A 19,548-nucleotide genomic window follows, 5' to 3' on the forward strand; every position below is an offset into this window, starting at 1 on the left:
AGCTGCAGTAGTTGGTGCGGATCAGAATGATCAAGACCTGTTAGCACCTTCTTAAATCTGTGACTAAGTTCTAGCAGTTCAGAAGGATCTCATAGTGCCAACACTGGAGTAATTTCATCTAGGGTTAGCCTTCTAAAAATTACGCCAAGTATCAGTCCTCCCAGCTCCCTCTGTAATCAGTGAAAAGAGAGAAGCCTCTCCAAGAGAGAGTCATCCTATCTGAAAATAAGTGCCAAGAAAGGTGAGGGGAATTGCTGTGGGCAGCGCCTATCTTTTTTCTTTGATTTTGAAGGAGAACTACTAGCTAAAACTCCTATTTCTTAGATTTTTGCTATTTTGAGGGTAATGATCTATTTTATTTTATTTACTTTCTATGGAAATATTTGCATCTAGGCTTCTTTTACGGTCAGCAAAGAGAAAAAGATCATGATTCATTTGACTTATTTTGATTGTCTAGCTTAGAATGAGATAAATCATGTCCTGAAATGCTTACTTACCTCCCCTCTATAAAAAGAAAATCTCAATTACCTAATCATATTGAGGCTTTACACTGTAAACATCAAGTGGTGAAATGAATTCTGTCCTATAGTAACTGGTGAATAAAATGGGAGATGAATTTCAGTGCAAAGCATTATACATGATGAAAAAAGATTCTCAACTATACTTACCTAGTGATGGGCTTTAAATAGGCTATTATAAAAAAGGAGACAAATGCTGGCACCACTACTAGTAATTTAATTATCTGAACATATCAATTCAAAAAAGAAATAATGTGTTGGGAGTTAGGGTGATAAGAAGTGAGAACAGAATAAAAACATGGTAATGTCTTTGCATAAATACATGATCTTCTCATTTCTCTATCTTGCATGTAGTCTTGTCTCCCCCGGTCAGAAAAGACACACGGTGGAAGACAAAAACCAAAGTTTCCCTTTAGTGTGGACTAGCTTCTGTGTGAGGACAGATAAAATCTTTCCTCTTCAGCATTGAAGAGGAATAACTTGGATGTGATAAATATTTAGACTTCCATGATAAGGTTGAATAAGGAGTGATTATACATTATTTCTCAGAGCCCAAAAACTTAGGGGATGTTGTGGAAATGCTCAGGCTTCGATTTCAAAACAAACCACAGTACTTTTTTTCCACAGCATAAGTAACTGTCAGTACTGGGAGATGAGGAGGCCAAAAATATGAAGGGGTTCAAATAAATTTAGACAAATTACTGGAACATGCATGCTTCGGTATCTTTAAACTCACCTGTCTAGATGTAATCTCCATATACCCTGTTTTTGTGTTCTGCCTTGATGTTTGCTATTGCTGCTGCTGACTGGATGCTAGGATAGGCTGACTTTTGGTCTGGCTCCATAATTTTTACATTGTTACTGATTTTTCATGTAAACGGAAATTCCAGATTTCAGCTAGGTCTGTCAGGGAGTTGTTCTAAATCACTGACAATCTAAGTATTTTTATTTAATGGGGACGCATGCCAGGAAATGCAGGGGTTTGCACTGCTTTGTAGATTTTGGTAATGAGTTTATCATACTCCATGCACTAATGATCATCACTGGTAGGACTGATAACAAATGGCCAAAGAGGAGTGAGAATTCCTGAGGAAGTTGCTGAGAACGTGTTGTTGCTTCTGGTACAGGAAGGAATGCTAGTCACTAACAATTGTAACCTCTTTTTTTTTTTTACAACCAGTGAAAAATTAAAAAATAGTGGGCGTATTGTACTAGCTCAAGGGACCAATCTTCCTGAATGTGCAAAATGTGAACTAAAATCTTCATGTTGTTAAGAGCTACAAGATATTTTCCATGTACATAGGAGAGACTGGGCTTAAAGGTGGGCTGCAAGCCACCATGTGGGCCTCACCGTTGCATCCAAGAATGGCACATTGCATGCAGGAAAGATGAATATTGAGGAGTGGTTTACGCTGACCCAGTAATGGCAGCTTCAGTAAACTCCACAGTCTTACTGAAGTTACAGCATGTACTGGAACTGCAGCACAAGCTTTCTCTGCTAGATGCTGTCTCATCACCTCTAACACTTGGCACCTTCCTCACTGAGCTTACTCATGCAAAGCCATTGCTATATTGGGATGTGGCTGATTCTGATCCATTCATTGAAAAGCCTTCTTTAAATTTCAACTTCTTACCAACCAGTCACACTGTCTGTTTTCATTGCTGTATTTTTCTTAATCAGTGCAATAGCTTTATTGCATAAAACCATCATTACTAGAACCTATTAGAGCAAAGAATGTATTCAATGAGAAAATTCCTTGGTCAAATTCCTTTGTGGAAAAGCAGTGTACTGCCGATTTCAAGCTGCCTGGAGAAAATAAATGGAACCTCATCTGACACACAGACTCATTGTGTTACTCACAAATTTGCTGACCAATAGAATCAAACCACCAGTGTTTGCAATCTTTTTTGTCGACTTAGGGATACATTATCACTTACTGATAGCAGATCACAAATGTAATTCTATAGTCAGCATTGGTCATTTGGGTATCTTTTCAAATTTTTCTCTGAAGTGTTTCTGTGAGAATAAAGAAAACAATGGCTTTATCTGTGAAAAAAAAGGAAAATGATTTTGCAAGTCAAGAGGAGGGTGTGTACTTCATTAAGGTTGGCCACTTATAAACCTAGGAAAATATGCATCAACACCTTTTTCCTTATTGTGATCCCACAACTCTAATAACTATCCTTCTGTAGTGTTTACTCCACCAGAAATGTGTACAGTCCTGTTTCAAAATTATTTGTGCTGTTTCCATTTCTGAATTTGGGAGTTTTCATTGTTTTTTCTTTTTTTTCTTTTCTTTTCTTTTCTTTTTTTCAAAAGCCAATGTCTTTTTATTAAATGGAATAAAACATGTTTTGATTCCTTATCAGTCTAGGACTTCTCACATCAAATAAGTCTGCCCCTAGTTAATAGTAAATTATCTAGTTCTCTGAAATCTTCTATCAATTAACAATTTTTTACTAAGTGAATCATATGATTAAAACCATGTTGTTCTGTGCCCTTAAGTACTTATTCTTCATTCCTGTGGTACCCTTTTACTGAACCAGGGAAGTTAAATTTCCTTCATCTTTCATTCTAATCCATCCTTGAAATAAACACACACAAGCATTAAATCATGTTAGTAGTTGTCCAGTATACCTATTCCATCTCAAAAAAAATCCTTCCCATAATAAATGAACCTGAGCTGCACTTGACATGTTACAGGGGAGAGAAGTTTTTACTTGTTTGAACTTCAAGTGAGAGGAAAGCCTGATCAGACAGGCTAAGGGACCAGAGGCTACAATCCCTCTCTGGCTATGCAGAGCATCTAGCTTCAGCATTTACAGAACTATTATACCTTCCTGAACGAATAACTTGCTTATCTAAGGAATCTGATTTTTAAGTGCTTAGAGGATGTTGGATGAACTATGCATTGTTATCATTATTATGCGCCGTACTATGCTCAAGTATATCCATTTGTCAACTTGGTTTTACTTCTGTAATTATTTGTCAGGTTGCAAGCCATATTCCAAGAATCTTCCTGCTTTGGTCCATTGGCAAACTGTTTTTATCAATTTTTAAAAAAATATAACAGTTCTGTCTTTACTCATCTCCATAGGACAGCATTTCGCTATGAGACATACTGTTATATATGTACATTATATATTTATAGTACAGTAATACCTATGGGCTGTAATAAAGATCAGAAGCTCTCCTTGCCAAAGAGTCAGAAAGAGCAAAGCCACATCCAGAGTAACCTCAGCATGCCACTTACTACTCCCCAATCGCTCTGACCTTATATGCACTAACTTATAGGGCAAACAGATGTGTTCATCCTTGTTTCACACAGGAGAAAGTTATCTCAGATTTGCTGTAGGGTAAGAGCATGTGTATGTGCAATTACTATGGGTCATGCTTTACCTGGCCTCAAGATCAGTTGTTTACCCATAGCCACACAATTCCTGCTTTATAGAATTTTCATAGAACAGGAGGGACATGTCACAAATGGGAAGCAGAAGCCTGTGGGAATTGATTTATCAAAGAGCTTCCAGATACGTATGATTTGTTGGGCATGTGCTGTAAGCATGTGAGCACATTGCTTTACTGTGGCCAGAACAAGGTGCCACAAATCAGAGAAGAAACTGTACATTGACTACTGAACTTTGGCATCTCTAGCCATGATGTTACCTGCCTTTCAGACATGATTTGCTGGTCCATTTTCATCTGGATTATTTCATATTGCTGCAAGGACAGGATAACCACTCTTAATTAACCATACACTTCATTATGATAAAGAATCTTAAATAATCTCAAATAACCATATTAAAATTATAAAATATTAGTGCAATTAAAAAATATTGAAAGCCAAGCTCTGGGAAGAGTACCTTTACTCAATAAAACAAGTTTTTATTGAGATGTATAACAGAAGATAATTGTCATTGTAGTAATCTGTATCAAGCCATTTTTTTCTGTATCCTTTTCTGTATCAATTATTGTGACATAATCCTGATTCTGACGTGTTACTTGACTTTTAAACTCTTTCAGTCACGTAGGACATTGAAAAAGAAAGTGATGCTCTGTTGCATGAATTGTGGGTGGAACAATGGGTCCTCCACCCTCAATCCACTTTCCTTAACTGACACCTTTTCCTGTCTCAGAACCAATCTCTAATTTAGAGTTCCCCTAAAATGCACCTACTCTCCTCATGCTATTTGGCTGTTGAAGAGAGGCTTTCTATAAAATGACAATTTGGCTTGTCCAATGGTAAAAGCAATTACAACTTCACATAAAAGATCCAGACACATGGGGCATACTCAGTTCTTGATGGAAATATGAGCTAGTTTTCTGGGAAAACTTTTTCAAAGGTAGTTCCCCCCCCCTTCTTGAGAACGCCTGGGAGACCAACAGCAAGGGGAAATTACGTGTGTGAGCAGTTTTCACTCAGTGTTTACAGTTATGTAATATAAATACATGTCATCATGTATTTTACGGCTTAGTCTTTTGGTGTTTGAAAAAGATAGGGAAGCAGCTATTTTTAAGGGGAAACAGCTGTCAATTACGTTACAGTGCTAAAAAACAAGCAGCTTGACCTAACTGAAAAATCCATATTTGAGAGTCTCAGACCTCTCCAAGATCCATTTGTGATTTTACAACATGGAGGAAGCATGAGATTAGATTTACCGAAAACAGTGGGAGGAGAGCAAATAGGAGAGTTTGTGTGGGATCCAGTCCTTTGTAGGGAAGAATTGAGTCCTTGTTTGTTTGGGTAAGTGAACTTCTGTGCCTCCTGCTTGATAGGTTGCATGCAATACGTAATCTTCAGGATCTTCCTTGTCTTCGAGGCTCTGTTGTGTAAATTAGACAGAGGCCCTTTTAGCTGGAGTGTTCACTGGGCAAGAATTGCTTGCTACATTAATAAATATATTAATAAATGTAGAACCTTGATGAAGTGCAGATTGCAGCTTCAGCTTCTAAGAGGCAATAAAGAAGGGCGTTTGCTTGAAAGAAGCTAATGTTTTCCCTTCAAAGAAAGACAAGAAGGCAGGGATAATAAGTGAGACAGCCGTAGCAATATTTGAAGGAGGATGTGAGACCAAGATTTGAAGCTATGAGATTTTTTTTTTTCAAAAGTGGATATGCAGTGGAATATATTGAAGTATGAAATGTCACCTTATAACACATGAGAAAGAGGGGACCCAGGGACAAAGGAATAAAGCTAGAGATGATAGTAGAATGGGATTTTGAAGACAAGATACAGGAAAGGAGAGTAGGGTCTGACACAACACAAATATGTAGGCATCTGTCAAATAAGATCTGAAGATAAGGAAGCTATATAGCCTGCTAGATAAGGAATGTGATCCAGGTGGAAAAATGACCACAAAGGCAAAGAAGAGGAAGAGTTGAATTAGGTTTGAAGAAGTTTGCTGCACTGAAGAACAAGGAACAAATGTTAGTGGTAAAGGAAACCGAAAAAATGAAACCAAACTCAGCAAAAAAGGGAACAATCAAGAAGACAAACAGGTTGTTATACTGACTCTGTTTGACATCTTGCTAGGTAAGGGATTGGTATATTGAGAAACAATGCAAAAAATAATGGGAAAAAAACTGGGATTTGAACAAATAATAAGGAGAAACATGTAACACTTATTTCCCTGTTAAGAAAATTCAGGAAGCCTGTCACCAGCATGGGTCCACAGAACAGAGAAGTGGACTATGTACTGGGTATATATATATATATACACTATATATATATATATATATATGCTGGGTATCCACTCTTTTGGTGTGGATATACAACAGAAAGATTTCTTATGGCAACAGGGGAAAAAATCCAGATTGTTCCTCCAACACATCCAGTTCCTTCTAGAACAGATCAGGATAAATCATAAAGCTGAGGAACATGCCTGAAGAGAAGGAAGCTTATTAGCTCATTCTCTGGAGAATTTTCTGATCTCTAAAGAAAGAGTGCAAAGGAATGAAAAAAGTGTAGTGAGCAACAAATAGCTCTAGAACTAGTGGTCTGAGTCTTGGTGTTGGAAATAATGTGATTCAGATAAGGTCAGACCTAGACCTTGAGTCACGGAAATTAAACAACAAGCAATTTCCATATCATATCAATAAAAAGATATCAGGAAAAGATGTGAAGTTTCTGTGTAGAGTGGATGTGGGTGATATTAGGAATAATGTAAAGAATGCTCCAGATCTAAATTAATATTCTGCCTTACATTTCAGTAAGGAGAACACCATGGTACAAAGTCAGGATAGATAACTGGAATCCATGCATAGAAATTGAATTAATTTTGTGGGAGGTAGAACTGAACCTGAAAAAGTGATGGCCACACAACATGAAGGAAAAATTAAACCAAGTATCTTTTTGCCTATATCTCATTCCTAAACTTATGCAACGCTTTCTGATCTCTCTCTTGCTTTGTCAGACTTTATGAATGGACTTGATCCTAAAATCTTACATGCTTTGTCATACTATACCTCTTGCCCCATTAAAACATACAGTAACATTGCATCTTTGGTGCAGTAAGTCTGGAGAATCGGATGCTCTCCATCTCCAAATACTGAAATAACTAATATCTAAAATCACAGATACAATGACAATGATGCTTTTTACCTTTTCACAATAGAGGTCACCATAACTGTGTAATAGCAAAAAATGCTTACATTTAAGAAAGATAGAAAAGCAGACCAAGCAACTTAGCCTTTATCTCAGCAGGTTGAAATTCTGTAGGCAAAATTCTGAAAAGAGAGTCAGTAACTACAGAGATAATGGAAAATGGCGGGGAATGCAGTCTGATTTTATAGAAGATAAGTTATACAAAACTGAACTAATATTCTACTTTGATAAAAGAGCTGCTTTTTTGAAGTGGGAAATGAAATAGATGAATTCTATCTGAACTTCAGTAGAGCATGCAATTATAGTACCAAATGGAGAATTGTTAGTTAAACTGGAAAAAAAAAAATAGAATAAATTTAGTTAATGGAGAAGTAATAAGAGGGGTTTGTATTTGATATCATGCCATATGAGAAGTCATTTGCTAATGTGAAAATAAGGGATCTTAAGAATTGTAAAGCTGATAAAGGAAAGGGACTCAGAAAAGGATTGCCAGCGTGGGGAAGGTTACTGACAGAGTTCCTCAATGATCAGTCTGGCATGAAACTTAGTTTTTATTCCCTACAGTAATGTTGGAAAAAGGGAGTGGTGTGCTAATGAAATGTACTGATGACTCAAAAGTTGAAAGGCACTGTCAATACAGAGAACAAATTGTGTTGTACACAAAGAGTTGGCTCAGCTTCATGATGAGGATAATAAAAAAAGAATTTATTTTAACTACAGAAACTACAAGGTCATGCAAACAGAGACTACTCACTACTGTACTGTGGGGGTTCATAAGTTGTGAACAGCAGGATGAGGAGTTGAGAAGAGTAGTGGAGTACATGGTGACTTTGAGCCAGCATTATAAAACAGCACTGGATCTGCTCTTAGGGTGTATCAGTATAAATAGTTTTAGGAGGTGAAGAAATATTAATAGATTGTGCAAGGCACTGATGTATCCTCATTGAAACCCCATGTCAAATTGGGTTCACTCATTAAAAATGGGAGAAGTGTAGGGAAAGAGAAGACCAGGGGAATGAGAAATCTGCCTTATAAAAGAAGAACAAACATTTTTGTCTTTTCTAGCCTAAAAAACAGATTTTGAGAGGGGACGTAACTATTTTCTAAAAAATGGGAGGGCAGCAGTTGTAAGTAAACAAGAAGGACTGAGAAGAATTGTTGAATTTAAAGAACAATAATAGTACAAAATAAAAGTGTATCAGTAAACTTAGCCTGTGACTCAATAAACCTAGTCAAAGTGTGACTACATTTCAGGTTCCTAAGCTACCACTGAGAAAAGTATGGAAAGCCAAGAAAGCAGCTAAGAAATATTTTCTGTGAAAGGGAGTAACTGGGATGGCTGGATTTTACCTGCCAGATGCAGAGAACATCATCTTCCTTTCCCCCCCCCTCTGCAATGCTGCTCTATCCCAGTATGTGATACGGCTGTAGTCCACACTGTGGCTAATATAAACACAGAGTATTGTTCTGAGAAGTATCTGAGATATGTGGATTTAATTGTCCCTCAGTTCCATAACACTGTCCATATAGCATCAAAGGAAAGGTCCTATTAGCCTGTCTTTGATAGTGGAAAGCTGTGGCTGCTGAGGGAAACTGCATAAGAAATGGGGTGAATATAGAGCAATTATTCTGCTGGTATATTCTTTATGTTTCCGATAGTCAGTAATTCAGAGACTTCCTAAACTGGAAGTTGTATCCGGACCACTGAGTTTATTAGCCCTTGATGAACCTATCCTCCATGAATTTTTCTAAAACCTTTTTGAACCCTTTAATTCTTTTGGCCTTTGCAACATCCTGTGGCAATGAGTTCCCCAATGTAGTTAGGTGCTTTCTGAAAGAGCTTTTCCCTTTTGTTTGCTTGAACTGGTTGCCCAATAAGTCTACAGAGTGTTGTCTAGTCCATGTTATGAAACGTAGTGAGTAAATGTTCCTCAATAATCTCCTTACTATTGAGGAGTTTTTGAACTTCTGTTGCAGTCCATCGGTTGTGTCCTTTTGTAGTGAAAAGGTCCTAGGATCTATGAAGACTCTTCTTACAGGAAAGCTGCTCCATGTCTTGACAGTGGTTTCTTCTGACCATCTGAATTTCCTTTGATTCTACTATATCTAAATGCTTAAATTCTGTTACTGTTGAGCTAAAATTTATAACAAAGTGACTGAAACTGAGTGTTCATGCATTGTTTTTAATTCGCTTGTCCAACTAAAGAGTCTTTTTTAAAGGCTGGCTACAGGGTGTTGTCATTTCTATAGCAACCTCATTTCTCATCGTGTGATCTAAGAAAAATATAGTCAGCCTGTCTGCAGTGCTGGCATATTTGCGAGTATGATTTATCTGCCCAGTCCCTGCTATAGAGCAGTTAGATGGCCATGCCTGAGTCATGGCAGGCTCCCTTTACTTTATGGTCATCAGATGGAGAAGATTCATTTTCCGGTAGAGTTTCTTCCTCTACTCTGCAAGTGATCTAAGCAAGGTCACATAAACTACCTTCAGGACGTACCAGTTTCTTTCCGTGGTCAAAAATGTAAAGAAGCCCAGACTGATTAGCTGATGTTTATGTGTCCATCTTTAGATAGAAAAAATTAGTGATATGAAGCCCATCCCTAAGTGTTTGATTAGCTTTGTCATCTTCCCAATCTTGTTTTTTCCCTTTCCTTCAGGAAATCAGTGCATTTCAGAAATGAACTCTTTTGATTTTAGGGGCATAAAGTATATTTATTAAAAAGACTCCAAAGATGTGAAAGAACAAGTGTGATTCTCCTACAAAATAGAGCAGTAACAAAAACACTCTCATATTTTTGCCAAATTTCAGCCAGTGTACTGTCATACTGTGTACTATTCAGCTGTTTGCTAAACGTAAGATCAACATGGTTAAGCAGATCTGGGTTTAGTATCTTTGCTTAATGTGTGGTGCTCAGGAAGACATACTGCATTCAGTAAGAAGAAAGATAATTTATTTTAAAAAATGAAATAGGAGGTTGAATGTGCCAATAGATTAATCACTTTTCACATCAGATCTATCTCTCTGAAATATAAATACTTCCTACAGTATGTTAGCACCCTGTAGCAGCAGAGCTGATAAATTAAATGTGCATGATTACCTCAGTACACGTACATTTTAAGAACTTTGTGAAATTAGCAGGTACATTAAAAAAGTGATAAATAAAGAATCAAGCCACTTCCTTGCTTTCACTGGTTTGAATCCCAAACAGCAATCTTTTTTTTTTTTTTTTTCTTTTCAGAGGGGCTCTTCCCTTCTTTTTTGAACATTCATTTGAAAGCTTTGCAGTGTGCCAGTATAAAAAAAAAAAAAAAATGGAACATTTACACAATAAGCCAGTCACCCATCCTGTCATTTTCCACATCCCCATTGTAATTATTTGAAATCCTTATGCTTGAAGACGAGTTTTTCTCCCTCCCAACCCAAAATCTATTTTCGGAGTAGACTTGTAATTGTGTGTTTGTTAATATAGCTGTCTGTTGCCATGAACAAAGTGAGGTCACCAATTTTCTATTACAGCTTTGCCACAGAGTTAAGGACTGTAAAACAGCTAGCACTTACTTGAATGCACTATTTTTCGTTTTATTTTGTTCTGCTATCAATCCAAACAATATCTAGGGTAAATAACTGACGTGAACTTTTGTATTTAATATTCAATGCTCAGATGTTCTCCATTTAAGGCTTGGCAAGAATTTTCCTGGAAGTAAATTGAGAATTAATGTGTATGAAGCATTTTTAAAATATCTTAATTATCTAACTCAGTGTTATTTGCTAAGAAAAAGTTAATCTGTTTACAGATTATGTTATATTGTAGCATCCAGTGCTTAAAATATTTATATTTTGGATTTGTATTTATGCACTTTTAAAACTTCAGTAGAGTTCATACAGATCACTGTAAATTATTTTATCAATGCATCATCAGTACTAAGGTTTATACTGCCATTATGGTTTCTTCTAAGTCTGGTATTTTTGTTCATCTGTCTTAAACTCTTAGAATATTTTTTTATAATTTGTATATCCCAGAATGGATGAATGAATTGAAAACATGAGGCAGATTCCTAATAAGAACTGTCATGGCTACCCTGAAGTCAGCAAGTTATGTCAGTACGGCTGTGACAATTCAGAGCAGTCAAAGGTTTGGCTCAGAACATCTGTACATCTTCAGCACTTTACATCCTTAATAAACACATTATTTATAACTTGAAACTAACAGTTTCAACAAGGCTGGTTAACACAGAATCACCAACAGGAGCATGGAGAGAAAATGAGATTTATAATATGTAATGATATTTTTTGAAAGGCTATTTCAGGCATTCCTGCCCTAAAACCAGCAGCATTAACAAACATGAAAAAATATGTATAATTCACACCAGATGCATTTTGCTGATTTCTGTCATGATGAGATTTCTCCAGTTGCTATAAAGTAGATATTTGCTCTGAAGCCACTTTACACATCTTTTGGTTTTGCCACATAATGATGTTCATTTTATGCAATAATAATGTGAGAAAAAAATGGTTGCTTGCTTGCTGAAGACAGTTAAGCCCCAGTATATAGGTACCTCACCCTGATCACCCTATTATGGGGGGGGCAAAAAGATTTACACAGAAATATTTTTTAAAAGAACAATAAAAAATTAATTAACTATGTGGAGATGAGTTTTGCCATGTTATTTAGGTTCTGTGAGCATATAAAAATACATCCATATTTTGTGAAGATATCAGAAAAGCAGGCCTAAGCAATTCCAGCACTGCTGAAAGGAGAATTCAGCCATTCAGGGGTCCCAGGGCAAAACCTGAAACACAGCAAAAGTTGAAACTATGCCTTTACGCACATTAGGAAGTATGTTAATCTGACTCTATTTGCTGCTGTCTCTCTCTCGTCTCAAGAGGCTGCTTCTGCCTTAGAAGAAGCCACAGCTTCCCTCACTCCGTAGAGTATTCACACTCTCTGCTCCCAGGTTTCAGTACAGATGTAAGCCACATTACTTTACGCACAGTACAACTGAAAATAAAAATCAAGCTGGGAGATCTTACAGAGTGATCTGAAATTTAGCAGATCTCATTGTCAACTTTCTGATTATCTGTCAACTCAGGAAATGATTCCTGCTGAAGGTTACACTTAAGCATATTTGAACACATGCTTAATTTTAAATATTTGTCCAGGAGATTTTAAAAATCAGTATCTTGCTCTCTGCATAGTTTTTTTCACAGACTTTACAGTATTACCAGCTGAGGCAAACACCGCCATTCTGCACCAGCAGTCAACATACTCCTAGCTCACTCTCCAGTTAAGTATTTAAGTACTACAATGACACTGGAAAATACTGATAATACTGCATGAGGAAAAAATATTTACCATTAACACTGTTCTCTTTGTCTTAGTTCTCTTAGTGTCTTTTTACTGACCTGTGATTCTGTCAAAGCAGCATGCATAGCACTGAGTTGTAAATTAAGAAGAAGGAATTTAGTAGAGTCAAGCCTTTAACTCATTGCCTGATGGTGACTGGGATCCTTAAAAGTCTCCTGGCTTAAAATTAATGGGGTTTTCTGTTTTAAAGCGATTTAAAAATTATAAATGGAAAATTCCATAAAAGGACAAAGTAGTATTAGTAGTAATGATTTATTCATTACATCTGTTTTGACATCTGATAGCCAAGACACCAGAATGAACAAATGCTTCAGATTTGCTTGTCATCAATGAATATCTTCACAGCCTGGCAGGAAACAAAACACATTGTTACCATTATCTGATACTTTTACAATGCATGAAGTGTACTTGCACTTAAAAGCTGACACCTTTTATTATAACACAATAAGTACACCTGCACAGAAGCTGGTAAGTCTTTGGCAGGTATGAATAATAATCTTAAAACCATTTAGAATAGGTGTAAATCTCATAGCTATATGCCTGATGTTTGTTTCCTCATTAGCAGAGATGATTTGAAAGGCAGATGTTCTTCTTCTTGAAAATCTGAGATACACCTCTAAACTCCCATATTGTTTGTACCTACAGATGAAATTAGAACTTCCTCCTATTGTCTTTGTCGTATGTCCCATCGTCCCTAACTGACGCATATTGTATAGTCTACTCATTTCAAACAAGGCTATGGCGTTTTCAAGATGAAACTGTTTCTAAAACTAAAAAATGGCCAAAATCCAAAGATTATTATCACCTCATCCATTCCTTGCAATGTTGCATGAGAGAGCTTTCCATATCACAGGCACACTTTCCATGGTCTTTTCTTTGATTTCACACTAGCAAGAGATGTTATTATAGCACTTTTTTATGATTGAGACTAACTTGTAAATTATCTTTAAAATAATTTTTTAAAAAAGGGAATTGTGATTCAATGGCTATGACTTGATTTGAATGATTTTAAGTATCAGTAGGGCTGGAAATCTTGGAAATTATATATTACATTCTGATTTTGGCATTCAAAAAAATCCCATGAGAAAATAATTATTTACAGTTTGGGTTGAAGACAGGGAACGTCCCAGCTTTTTACTTAAGAAATTAATTTTTTAACAGAGCATGTATAGCAACGTTGAAGGGAAATCTCTAGCTAGCTCTACTCCAACCACATCTATTCAACTCTTACTTTATCACAAACAAAATCTTTTGGGTTTTTTTTTAAATAATTATGCTAATTGCCAGAAAACATGAGTAATTGGGTGCACAGAAGATTTTACAAGTCAAATGAGAGTGAGAAGGCCAGGTGTATGTAGAATAACTAAGTTTTAATTGATGATCATTCAGGCATTCTCTTTACCTTTGTAACAATATCAAAATAAGGATGTAGCCAAAACAGCTGAGATCAACATATTTTATACTGATGGGAAATAGCTTTTTTATGAACCATAGAATTAATCTGTGGAGTTTATTGCCATAGCTGTCCCAGAATATAGTACACTGTTTTTTCTCAAAACTAGATTAGACATTTATTTATGTATAAAATAATGTTTGCAATTACATTTTATCTGCAGGATAAAAATGATCACAGTTACAATCTTATTTATTAGGTCATCAACCAATCACTAATTCAGTAATTTCAGGAGTATGGGAGAGGGAATTTGGTTTGGGGAGATATTACGCCATAATTATCCATAGTGCAATTTCATGGACTTTTCTCTTTGATATCATAATATAGAAGAAGGGTCATCTTCAGTTCGTGGGTATATTCCAAGTACTGATGATAGGCATAACAAATACATGCATTTGTGAGAACATCTTATCTGAGTACTGGAATAGGTTGCCCAGGTAGGTTGTGGAGTCTACCTCATTAGAGATATTAAAAAACTTATCTAGACATGGTCCTGGGCAACTGGCTCTAGCTGGCCCTGCTTGAGTGGTGGGGTTGGACAAGGTGACCTCCAGAAGTCCCTTCCAACCTCAGCCAGTCTGTGATTCTCTAATTCTGTAAGACAAGTGGTCCACTAGTTCTAATTTCTAAAGTTCTAACTAGTGGTGACAATGGCTTCTTTTCTCCTATACAACTATCTTCTTTAGTCTAGCTCTAACAAACTTTTGCTTGCCACAGGTTTAGTTGATATATACACTTCTTTTTTTTTTTTTCCATGCAAAAATGACCTGGAAAGAATTTAAAAATGTAGAGATATATTTATGGTTGGGAAACAGTTTGGGTTTTTTTTCCCCAAGATTTAGATGTTAAGTCTAGTGAAAAAACGCAATTGTATTTAAATATCGTCCACTCCTTTTCAGGGTGCGCAATGATTTTGATGTACTTACAAACCGATTGATTGGCAGCCATGGCTACTGTACTCAGGTAAGTTAAGTGTGCAGTCTTGGGGATGTGATATGCCTCTGCATGCAGATCTGTGAACTGACTTCTGTGCAGAGATGGCATTTCTTATTTTAAGTTCCTTATGGTTTTCCTTTTTCCCCATAATGTCAAGCACCTTCATCCTTTATTCTTTTTCCCTTGTGTTTTGGCATATTGTTGTCTTTGCTTTCAGAGCCTCTGCTTTTTGGCCTATTTTTCTGCTCTGCGTGTGTCTGTACCTATGTGTGCATATGCTCATACTCCTTTCATCTGCCTCTTTTGAACTCCTTAGTTGATTTTGGTGCTGAGATACTGCTGAGACTGCAAGCTGAGTTTTCTCCATGCCATTTCAGAAAGGTGGCTGAGGTTGCATGTGCAGTTGTACAGCTCCTCTGTAAACAGTCACTGCCCAGCTAACTGAGCTGATGCTGACTTAAGCTAACTGGTGCTTCAAACTGGAGACACTGATTTATTAAATATATGTCTAAAAGACATGTGGTGCTTGAAAATAAGCAGTCTGAATTGCTGTCTGACACTTAAGACCACAACTGTATGTAGTCTAAATTCCAGCTCATGTCCTGTACCAAATGTCTCCCACTGGCTGGCTCTAGGCCTGCAGAGGCATCCACTCAGTTGGAAACGCTTTGCCTTGGACATGTAGGTGGAATGTAGATCCCAGAATTCTGGGACATGGATTCCCCCAAAGCTGGGACGTAGGCAGTTGTGTGGTCTGAATATGGTCCACAGCCATTAAATGTACTGCCATTTTGGCTGCGAAAGGCAAGCTTCATATTATTCCCTGGTACTGTTGCTAGAAGACTTTTATACTGTGGTTACATGGTGATTCCTCAGGAAGGTGGTGGAACATCGCTGGTGGATTAGAACTCCTAAAAAAATCAGTAAGAACCTATAAACTTTGGAGAGCCCTTCAGAAGAAATATGGGGCTATAAATGTGCGCAGTATTTTTAAAATCATACGTCAAGTCCAAACTGGCAATACCACTGTTATTCATGTCTTCAGGCATGGTAATTTGGAATATTTTTTCTGGAAGCTTTCTTCTTGTTATTTCCCCTCATGTTTCTTGACATATGTTATTTATTAATAGTTAGCTGGTTTATTGCTGTAGCACAGTCTGCTGCTAGATATTGTTATGTGCTGTTACATTCTAGCTGGCCCTTGTGAGATCTCATGCTAAACAAAATGTCTAGTGTCTCTGTTCCTTGTACTTTACACACACTCACAATGCGCACATGCACACACACACACAACCTCTCACTTGTATTTAGCCCCTGACACACCTGTACTTCTAGTTCAATTGGAGACAAAATAATCAACAATCTGCTATACCAAGTATGAATATATTAGTGATATGGACCAGATGTGAAGCCATATGGGTGAATGTCTTACTGAATGAGACTTAAGTCCATCCAGAAATAATCAGTGAGGAAAAAAAAAATCTTTTAACAGATCTTGTCCAACATACGAAATAAATCACTAAGCACATGCAGAAATATCAGATAGTGCTGTACAGGCTTTTAATTTATATCATTCATACTGTAGCTTTCATTGTAGAGAAAAAGGGACACCAAAATGTTTTAATTCAAAAAAACCCCAACACTAATATGAGAAGGTTGAGAGTTGGTTGTCAGAATAAATGGGTTATCAGCAGTTTGGAAGGATGAACATCGAAAACTCCATTAATATTTCCTCATTTTACTTTGGGAGTAGACTTTCCTCAAAATATCTGGAAAAATTTTTATAAGCAATCCTAATCCTAACCCTAACCCTAAACTTAAAGCCACTACATAAATTAGGGGTCTGGTACATGTGTCACTTTATCAGTCCTGAATCAATCTTGTACTGATGTCTGGTAGAGACAAGATGTTTAACTACTGTTTGGTTTGATTTTTTTTAAACATGTCACAAACAGGAATTGGTGAACTTGCTTTTGACTGGCAAAGCTGTGTCCAATGTTTTCAACAATGTGATAGAGCTGGACTCTGGAAATGGCAATATCACAATATTGAAAGGTATCACAAGCCGCAGTGATATTGGTTTGCTGTCTCTCTTCGAGCACTATGATGTTTGTCAGGTATGCTTTCCATTCTTCTGATTTTAATTAAAAAGGAAACAATGAAATTTAAAATTGGCTTGGAGTGAGTATAGCAGCTAAGAAATCATGGACTTGACTCAGTTGCTCACTCAGAGGCATCTAGCACTCTTTTAGATGCCCCAAGGCAAAGCATGGTCTCTCTTCTGGATGCAGGTTCTGTGTCACAACTGCCACCCCTTGGTGAATGACTTGGGTAGTCCACAGCATCTCAAATCTTACATGCCTGTGTCATTTCTAACTGATCTCCTGAAATGGGAGTCCACTTACGGACTAACACACTTCTATTTAAGTGGCTGCTGTATAGATCTGTATACGTGAACTAGGACCTGCTCAGTGAAGTCTGTGGAGTTGAAAGCTGATCAGCTGACTAAACATAATTGGGTACTCTAGGCTGAGCTGAACAAGTTCCTCTGACTGTATTCACTAGCTCTGCACTGATTATAGTGTAGTTGAGACGCCCAGCTCACATGTGGACACCTATATCTTAGTCATGTATATGTAAGCAGCTGAATCTGGAGCTGAAACTCACCCTAAGTATTCAGTTTTCCATGAGTTCCCATGTGATGGGAAGCCAGATTGATTGAATCCTCTACTCCATGCTGTATGGTGGTCATATTGTATTAGCAGTAAAAAAACTCATAAACAATTAAAATAGCTGTCAATATAATGGGAATGTTCCCTTTAACATGTCTTTGAAATTAGTATTTTAATTGTAGTCATCATGAAAATTAAAAGATAGATTAAAAATTTCAAAGATGTGACAGACATTAATTTACCTTTGGAAAAACTTTTATAAGGATTTGACTGGTTCTCCATCAACAGACATTGTTGTCAAGACGGACATCTTTAGGAAAGACATGTTCTATCATAAACAGAGAATCTTGTGTTTGATGCAAAGATATTATCTGAAATTCTCTTGCTTGTGTTAGATGCTAGATTAGATAATTGTAACAGTCCCATCTGAATTTTCCTCTATAAAAATTTGAATTCATTAGCAAGGAATTTGTTTGTACTTATCTAATATAAATGTGTGACTGAAAACAAAGCTTAGTTCTAACTGTTTCCCATATGGCTAAAGTCAGTTACATTTTCCTACTACTGACAAATTATAATTTTTACTATTTTTGATTAACACAATCCTTTACATTATTCACAAGATTATAATAAGGCTTAAATTCAGTGCAGACAGCATATCAGTGTATCCAAATCAGATTAGTTCAGAACAAACTGGACTAAAAATAAATTAGCTTCTGTGTCTAGTTCAAGCTCCTTGTCCTTTTCTATAAACAATGTAACATTTAAAACCTCAAAAAATTGTTATGCATCACTGTAGCATTTTTTCCATTCTCTAGTGAGGAAAATGACTTCTAAGTAGCAAAATGGTAAGTGAGGTCAGTGCAGGTAAGAGCTATTTCTTTCCCATCTGCCCTCTAAAAATAAAATAAAAAGTTACCCAGAGAATCAGACACCGTCTTCCACTTATTCTGCAAATTACATGGTGGAGGGAGTTCGTTTCTTCTACTACTGTGCTCTTGCATGGGAGCTGGACTCATGAGCAGTGATCTGTTTTCCAAGCCAGTGAGTCTTAATCAGTTACAGAAACTCCGGTAGATGTAGTTTCCTTTTTTTTTCTGTCTACACTAGTTAGGCATCTGATGCAAATTGTCTTGCTTTTTATTAAGAACATCTGTGACTGCTCTACATTTCAGTTCATATGTCTCAGTGCATGCTGCAATGCCTGCCTTCGGACTAGGACAAAAGTCAGATTCTGGTGGACTTTGGCCTCAAGTCTGGGGAGTCTTCACTGTGGCTTCAGCATGAGGTGCCAGATTCTGCTTTCTGTTACAAAGATATACGTTTAGAACAATTTAGAAAAAAGAAATGTCACTGATAGTTTGCAGTAGTGGAACTGAGAATAGCATTTGCCTGTCATTCAAAGTGACTCTTTTCTTCCTCTCGGTGTTTCGGTAAGTGGATTCAACATCCAATTACATTGTGGCTATGAGGATGGTAACTGAAACCAGTAATGGAAAAGGACTGTCATTTTTGGTTGGTTTTTTTTTTGTTTCCAGGAGTAAGAAAATCCTGAGAATGATATGTGATGAATCATAGACATTAGAGTTGGAAAACTCCCTTTAGGTCATATCCAGTCAATCTCTCAGGGGATAAGTCAGGATATTTTTATGTCCTGTTATATAGCAGACGTTCTTTTAAAAATCTGAATCCATGAAGTTCCTGCCTTTTTGTTCAGATGACCATTTATTAGTTGATCATAGTGCATATAACTGTGATCTTACCTTTTTCCTCACACGTCTCTGCTTTAAAATATGAGGAAGTGCAAATACAGATTTGCAGGTACCTGAGAATGTGAATATTTTAATATCTACTACACAGCTTGTGCTTTGGATATTCTAATATTAAATCTGACTGTTCATTTACTTGGTTTCCTCTGATTATCATTCTTACTTCTAATCCAACCTGACCCCTAAACAATTCATCCTCATCTGCTAGACATTTGCAAGCTGATGTAA

At 36.8% G+C, this 19,548-nt stretch overlaps 1 protein-coding gene across 1 annotated transcript in view; it reads left to right on the forward strand.

The window, feature by feature from the left end:
• Nucleotides 1–19,548, forward strand: part of FAM188B (family with sequence similarity 188, member B) — an 80,576-nt gene that overhangs the window by 41,878 nt on the left and 19,150 nt on the right. The window contains exons 14-15 of the mRNA XM_010561253.1: nt 14,843–14,906; nt 16,835–16,996. Of these exons, the coding sequence (XP_010559555.1) occupies nt 14,843–14,906; nt 16,835–16,996 (226 nt within the window). The remainder of the gene's footprint in view (nt 1–14,842; nt 14,907–16,834; nt 16,997–19,548) is intronic.

Source organism: Haliaeetus leucocephalus, unplaced genomic scaffold (genome assembly GCF_000737465.1).
Source record: "Haliaeetus leucocephalus isolate CR32 unplaced genomic scaffold, Haliaeetus_leucocephalus-4.0 Scaffold0, whole genome shotgun sequence".
NCBI classification, from domain to species: domain Eukaryota; kingdom Metazoa; phylum Chordata; class Aves; order Accipitriformes; family Accipitridae; genus Haliaeetus; species Haliaeetus leucocephalus.